At 50.6% G+C, this 7,500-nt stretch overlaps 1 protein-coding gene across 1 annotated transcript in view; it reads right to left on the bottom strand.

Annotated features, from left to right (window-relative positions):
- Positions 1–1,735: 1,735 nt before the first annotated feature.
- Positions 1,736–7,500, bottom strand: part of LOC138859505 (coiled-coil domain-containing protein 177-like) — a 6,723-nt gene continuing 958 nt past the window's right edge. The window contains exons 3-5 of the mRNA XM_070114934.1: positions 3,419–3,632; positions 3,044–3,131; positions 1,736–2,660 (exon numbers count right to left, since the gene is read on the bottom strand). Of these exons, the coding sequence (XP_069971035.1) occupies positions 1,736–2,660; positions 3,044–3,131; positions 3,419–3,632 (1,227 nt within the window). The remainder of the gene's footprint in view (positions 2,661–3,043; positions 3,132–3,418; positions 3,633–7,500) is intronic.

Here is a 7,500-nt window from a genome sequence, read left to right as displayed (position 1 = left end):
TATAAAGATGGAAGTCATAATATTATTGAAAAAAAAATGATGTTGATAGTGATGATAATGATAGTGAAAAGGATAATACACAAAACTGAAAAATGACACATATCGTCTCTTGTCACCCGCTGTCGCTCGTTATATAAGGTGCCCGTTTTAATGAGAGAAAATGAGGTGTTTTCTCTCGTGTTGGAGGAGGAGGAGGTATTGGGAAATGAGAAGAAATGAGGAAGGGAGAGGAGAGAGAGGAGGAAAAAGGAAGGAGGGGAAAGGATGAAGGGAGAGGAGGAGGAAGGAGAGGAAAGGAGGAAGGGAGAGGAGAGAGAGAAGGAGGAAGGTGGAGGAGAGAGAGGAGGAGGAAGGAGAGGAAAGGAGGAAGGGAGAGGAGAGAGGGAAGGAGGAAGGAAGAGGTGGGGAGAAGGAGAGGAAAGGAGGAACAGTAGGAAAGTAGGAAGCGAGAGAAAAGAGGAGAAGAGAGAGTAAGAATGATAGGGGAGGAATTGAGGGAGGAGGAGGTGCGGGAAGGAAGGATGGAGGGAGTGAAAGAGACAAGAAGAGAGGGAGACAGGGAGAGTGGGAGAGAGAGGAAGAGACATTTGGGTGATGAGATAGGAGAGGAGAAGGGAATAGAAGGAAACAAAGAGAGGCACAGGAACACAACAAAAACAACAACGGTAACCACAAAAATACATAAATGCAAGGAATGTAATATATAAACGAATGGACCTCATCCCAGAGTTGCGTCCTCCCCCCACTCCCTCTCTCTCTCTCTCTCTCTCTCTCTCTCTCTCTCTCTCTCTCTCTCTCTCTCTCTCTCTCTCTCTCTCTCTCTCTCTCTCTCTCTCTCTCTCTCTCTCTCTCTCTCTCTCTCTCTCTCTCTCTCTCTCTCTCTCTCTCTCTCTCTCGCGTTATCAAATTTCCAGAAGTTTCCACCTGAAGACACATCAACAGGTTGGAGCGGCGGAGGGAGAGGGGTGGGTGGGGGGTTGGGGAGGGGAAAAGGGGGTGGGTGGGGGGAGGGTGGGTTGGGGAGAGGACAGAGGGGGGTGGTGGAGCAGTAAGGGTGGATGGAGGGGTGGGTGGGGGTTGGGGAGGGGAAAAGGGGGTGGTGGAGCAGTAAGGGTGGATGGAGGGGTGGGTGGGGGTTGGGGAGAGGGCAGAGGGGGATGGGTGGGGGAGGGTGGGTTGGGGAGAGGACAGAGGGGGTGGTGGAGCAGTAAGGGTGGATGGAGGGGTGGGTAGGGGAGGTTGGGGAGGGGAAAAGGGGGATGGGTGGGGGTTGGGGGTAGGGAAAAGGGAGGTGGGTGGGGGTTGGGGAGAGGAAAAGGAGGAGGGTGGAGGGCTGGGTGGGGGTTGAGGTGGTAGGAAGGGTGGATATAGGGGTGGGTGGTGGTTGGAGCAAAGGGGGTGGGTGGGGAGGGTGGGTTGGGGGTGGGGGGGTTGAAAGACTCCCCACGGCTTGTTCGGTCTTTGTTGGAGTTTAGTTATAATTGTGTTTGTTTGTTTGTTTTTGGGGAAAAGGGAGGGCTGTGTGTGTGAATCTCTCCTCTCTCTCTCTCTCTCTCTCTCTCTCTCTCTCTCTCTCTCTCTCTCTCTCTCTCTCTCTCTCTCTCTCTCCCCTCCCTATCCCTCTTCGCCCCCCACTCTCCCTCCTCCCATCTTTCTCCTCCTTCCTTCGTCCTCTCCCTCTTCCTCCTCCCCCCTTTCTCAACTTCCCTTCTCCTGTTGCATCTATCAAGATTATTTACATGTTGTTAAGGAGCGTCTGTTGCTTGTTGTTCCTGGCTGCTTGGCTCTGAGCGACGAGTGCCTGGCTGCTTGGCTCTGAGCGACGAGTGCCTGGCTGCTTGGCTCTGAGCGACGAGTGCCTGGCTTGCTTGGCTCTGAGCGACGAGTGCCTGGCTTGCTTGGCTCTGAGCGACGAGTGCCTGGCTTGCTTGGCTCTGAGTGACGAGTGCCTGGCTTGCTTGGCTCTGAGCGACGAGTGCCTGGCTTGCTTGGCTCTGAGCGACGAGTGCCTGGCTTGCTTGGCTCTTGAGCGACGAGTGCCTGGCTGCTTGGCTCTGAGCGACGAGTGCCTGGCTACTTGGCTCTGAGCGACGAGTGCCTGGCTGCTTGGCTCTGAGCGACGAGTGCCTGGCTGCTTGGCTCTGAGCGACGAGTGCCTGGCTTGCTTGGCTCTGAGCGACGAGTGCCTGGCTTGCTTGGCTCTGAGCGACGAGTGCCTGGCTACTTGGCTCTGAGCGACGAGTGCCTGGCTGCTTGGCTCTGAGCGACGAGTGCCTGGCTGCTTGGCTCTGAGCGACGAGTGCCTGGCTGCTTGGCTCTGAGCGACGAGTGCCTGGCTTGCTTGGCTCTGAGCGACGAGTGCCTGGCTTGCTTGGCTCTGAGCGACGAGTGCCTGGCTTGCTTGGCTCTGAGCGACGAGTGCCTGGCTTGCTTGGCTCTGAGCGACGAGTGCCTGGCTTGCTTGGCTCTGAGCGACGAGTGCCTGGCTTGCTTGGCTCTTGAGCGACGAGTGCCTGGCTGCTTGGCTCTGAGCGACGAGTGCCTGGCTACTTGGCTCTGAGCGACGAGTGCCTGGCTTGCTTGGCTCTGAGCGACGAGTGCCTGGCTGCGTGTTGCTTGGGCCGCTGCAGGTCGGAGTGGCGGTGACGTGTTTGTCTGTGCTTGAAAAAGGGGGGGTGGGGGGTTATATGTTTGTTTTTGTATTTGTTGATGTTTTTTTCGATGAGTTTTATTGATGGAATTTTTTTATTATTATTATTATTTTTTTTTTTTGTATTTGTTGGTCTTTTTAGGTGTGTTTTTTTCCGATGAGTTTTATTTCTGGATGTTTTTTTTTTTAATTAGAAAATTATGTTGTTTATATATTTTTCTTATTTAAGTTGATTAGTTCATTTAATTAATGTAAGTGCTATAGTAATTCATTTAGACAAGGTTATATTTATATTTTAAGTGACATATTTTTTTTTTTTTTCATTAAAAGTAATTTCGGTCATGAATGCTGACGGGCGGTGTCTGCTACGAATGTGAAACTCGTTTTGTTTACGTAAATGTTTTCATGTATGCTGCTGGACTTGCTGTGGGTGGATCATATCCATATGTATGCGTTGAATTATGGATGCGCGCAGATATGCCTGTGGAGGTGACGTCATAAGAGGCATTTTGTGTCATGCTCGAGGAGAGAGAGGGAGAGATAGGTGGAGAGGGAGAGAGGGAGAGAGGGGGAAGAGGGAGAGGGAGAGGGAGAGATTGAGGGAGAGAGAGAGAGAGAGAGTAAGAATAGGAGTGAGAGAGAGAGAAAGAAAGAAAGAGAAAGAGAGAGAGAGAGAAAGAAAGAGAAAGAAATAAGATTTTTTCTCCCTCCGGCCGAGTCCGCGGCGCAACATATCAACTGAGACGAGAGGAACCCGAGAGCGTTCACAAACAGCTGTTCCCTTGCGTCGGTCGGAGGTCCTGAGCGCCAGAGGAGTGCGTGGGCGTGTGGGCGTGGGCGGGGAGCTGTGACGTGGGCGTGGAGCTGTGACGTGGGCGGGGAGCTGTGAAGGGGGCGGGGAGCTGTGACGTGGGCGTGTGGGCGTGGGCTTGGGCGGGGAGCTTTGACGTGGGCGGGGAGCTGTGAAGGGGGCGGGTTTGGGCTGTGGGCGGGCTTTGTGCCGTAAGGGGGCGTGGCCTTGTTTCGATCTGTTTCGCTTGCTTGTCTGTTTGTGTGTTGGTCGGGTTGTCTGGGTCTCTTTCTTCTTCTTCTTTTTCTTTTTCCTCTTGTTTCCTATTTTTACTTCTGTCTTTTGTTTTCGTTTCTACTCTTTTTCTCGTATTTTCATCTTTTCTCTTCCCTCTTGTTTCTTTTTTTTACGTCTGTCTTTTATTTTCATTTCGTCTCTTTTTTCGTATTTTCTTCTCTTTTCTTGTTTCTTTTCTTCACATCTGTCTTTTGTTTTCGTTTCTTCTCTTTTCTCGTATTTTATTCTCTTCTCTTGTTTCTTTTCTTTAATTTTGACTTATTTTTCGTTTCTTCTCTTTTCTCGTATTTTCTTCTGTTCTCTTCTCTTGTTATTTTCTTTTCTTCTGTCTTTTGTTTTCGTTTCTTCCATTTTCTCTTATTTTCTTCTTTTCTTCTTGTCTTCATTCCCTTTCTCCTCTTTTCTCTTCTCCTCTCCTTTTTCTCCTCTCTCTCCATCTCCCATCTTCCTCCTCTGTCTTTCGTCTCCTCTCCCACGTTGTCTCCTTCCTGTTTTTGTTTCCCGTTTGATCTTGCTCCCTTAATCCCCCTTAATCCTCCGTTTAATCCCCGTCGATTCTCCCTTCCGTCGCCCTCTCTCTCTCCCTTCACCCCGCCCACATCCCCACCCCTGTCGATACCCCCTCCCCCTCCCGCCCACACCACCACCCCTGTCGATACCTAGACCCCCTCCCCCTCCCCCTGTTGACACCCACACCCCTCCTCCACCCCTCCACCCTCCCCACCCCCATCGACACCCCCTCCTCCCTCCCCCCTCCCCTATTGACACCCTCCCCCTCCCTCCACCCCTGTCGACACTCCTCCCCCACTCCCCCACCCCTGTCGACACCCAGACCCCCTCCCCCACCCCTGTCGACACTCCACTTCCCTCCCTCCCCTGTCAACACCCCTCCCTCCTCCCCTCCCCTGTCGACACTCCTCCTCCCCTCCTCTACCCCTGTCGACACCCACACCCCTCCCTCCACGCCTGTCGACACTCCTCCCCCTCCCTCCCCTCCCTATCAACACCCACAACCCCCTCCCCCTCCCCTGTCGACACTCCCCCCCCTTTCCCTCCTCCATCCCCTGTCAACCCCCTACTCCTCCCCCCTCCCCCTCCCCCCTCCTCCACCCTAACGGTGACTGACAACTCGCGACCGTGGCATCCGACCGTCTGTCTAGTTGTCATACAGCCCTTTTTTGTCTTATTATTCAATTTTCTACTTTTTTTTTCTTCATTCAGAAATTCTTGGCGTTTTTTTCTGTTGTTGCTGATGAAGAGACTTAATCGGTGATAGAATAGTAATCGGTCTAGATGAATTGAATCGGGGGGTTTGATTAGTGTTTTGGGGAAAAAAAATCTTAAGTGGTGCAATGTACAAAAAAAAAAAATGTATTGGAGAAAAAATAAAAATTGATAATTTTAATAATGAGTTTTTGGGAAAATTTCTTGTGATGGAATTTAAAATAATTATTGAAGATAAAACTGATTAATTGGGTTTAATTAGTGTTTTGGAAAATGTCTTAAGTGTTGGAATGAAAAAAGAAAAGATATATTTTGGAGAATTTTTTAAAAAAAGTATTGGAGAAAAAAAAAAAGATTTCTTAAGTGTTGGAATTAAAAGAAAGAAAAGAAAAGAAAAAAAATCATATTGGAGAAAAAAAATCGATTCTTCCGGTTCTGTCTGGATTTACGAAGGGAAGCGACAAGGTATTTTATATGCAAATGACCCTTATTGTGGTTTACTGCGATATTGGCCGCTGAGAATGCCTCGCCTCGCCTGCCCTCGGCTCTGGGGATTTTTTAAGTCTCTCGCCTCCCCTCTATCTCTTTTTCGTTTTATTTTGCTCTTTTTTTCTTTCGATTTCATTTCCTTTCTTTTTCTGTTTATTGGTCTTTGTTTGTTTGTTTCTATTTAGCGTGTTGTTTATCTTTTTCTGTTTCGGTCTTTCTTTTCTTTCTTTCTTTCTCTCTTTCTTTCTTTCTTTCTTTCTTTCTTTCTTTCTTTCTGTCTCTCTCTCTCTCTCTCTCTCTCTCTCTCTCTCTCTCTCTCTCTCTCTCTCTCTCTCTCTCTCTCTCTTTCTCTTTCTCTTTCTCTTTCTCTCTCTCTCTCTCTCTCTCTCTCTCTCTCTCTCTCTCTCTCTCTCTCTCTCTCTCTTTCCTCTCTCTCTCTCCTCTCTTTCTATTTCTCTTTCTCTCTCTCTCTCACTTTCTCTCTCTCTCTCTCTCTCTCCCTTCTCTCTCTCTCTCTCTTCTTCTTCTCTTCTCTCTCTCTCTCTCTCTCTCTCTCTCTCCTCTCCTCTCTCCCTTCCTTCCTCTCTCTCCTCTTCCTCTTCCTCCCTCTCCCTCCCTCCTTCTTTCCTTCCTCCCTCCCTCCTCCTCCCTCCTCCCTCCCTCCCCCTCCCCCTCCCTCTTCCCCTCCCCCTCCTCTCTCTCTCTCCCTCCCCTTCCTCCGTCTCCCCTCCCCCTTCCTCCCTCCCCCTTCCTCCCTTCCCACTCCCTCCCCCTCCCTTCCCTCCTCCCTCCCTTTATCCCCTCCCTCCCTCCTCCCTTCCCCTCCCTCCCTTCTCCCTCTCCTTCTCCCCCTTCCTCCCTCTCTCTCCCCCTTCCTCCCTCTCTCCCTCCCTCACCCCCTTCCTCCCTCCCTCTCCCCCCTCCCTCCCTCTCTCTCCCCTCTCCCTCTCCCTATAAAACCCCTCCTCCACAAAAATTCCCAAGGGCGGTCTCGTTATCGGAGGGCGACGCGTCCATGATTCAGGACCCGGCGATTAATTGACCTTCTGTGTCACCGATTTTCCCCAACGTGTAAAAAAATTGATTTAGTTCCCCCTTCGAAGACGGGGCTGATACGCCCGATGAGGATGCGAACAGGGCAGGCGCCGCCCTTCGATGGCTGGTGGGGGGGTGGGGGGAGGGAGATGGGGAGGGTTGTGGAAGGGGGAAGGGGAGGGGTAGGGGGATGGAGAAGGGAGGGTGTGAAAGGGAGGGGTAGGTGAAAAGGGGTTGGGGAGGGGGTAGGGAGGGGAGGGAGGGGGTAGGGAGGGGAGAAGGAGAGGGGGAAGGGGAGGGGTGGGGAGGGAGGGGAGAAGGGTGGTTGGAGAAGGGAGGGGGAAGGGTGAGGTGAATAGGGGTGGGGGAAGAAGGAGAAGGGGGTAGAGAGGGTGGTGGAAGGGGAGGGAGAAGGGTGAGGTAAATAGGGGTAGGGGGCGAACGGGGAAAGGAGAGGTAAAGGAAAGTGGGCGGGGAAGAGTGAAGGGGTTGATAGATACGAAAGGTTGAGGAGTATAAAATGGAAGAAAAGAAGAAAAGGAGATGAAGACGAAGAAAAAGAAAGAAAGAATGAATATAGAGGGAAGTGGGAGGAGCACAAAATCATAGATGTTAGCTCGCCATTTTTAACTTTGTGTTTTGTGCTTGCTTGGCGTCTGTCTCGAACTGATCAACGTTAAAGTGAATTCCTGTGTTATATTTATTTTTTAATGCATCAACGTCGTTTATCTTTATACAAACATTCATAGGAGCACCAGGAGAGAGAGAGAGAGAGAGAGAGAGAGAGAGAGAGAGAGAGAGAGAGAGAGAGAGAGAGAGAGAGAGAGAGAGAGAGAGAGAGAGAGAGAGAGAGTATTCCTGTGTTATATTTATTTTTTAATGCATCAACGTCGTTTATCTTTATACAAACGTGAAATAGTTTGCATTCATAGGAGCACCCAATGTTCAGATATTTTTTTCCGTTTTTGATAGGAGAGAGAGAGGGAGAGAGGGAGGGAAGGAGGGAGGGAGGGAG

Source organism: Penaeus vannamei, chromosome 36, assembly GCF_042767895.1.
Source record: "Penaeus vannamei isolate JL-2024 chromosome 36, ASM4276789v1, whole genome shotgun sequence".
In the NCBI taxonomy this organism is placed as follows: domain Eukaryota; kingdom Metazoa; phylum Arthropoda; class Malacostraca; order Decapoda; family Penaeidae; genus Penaeus; species Penaeus vannamei.
Note: the sequence above shows the minus strand (reverse complement) of the source record. Positions and strands in the feature narration are given on the sequence as shown.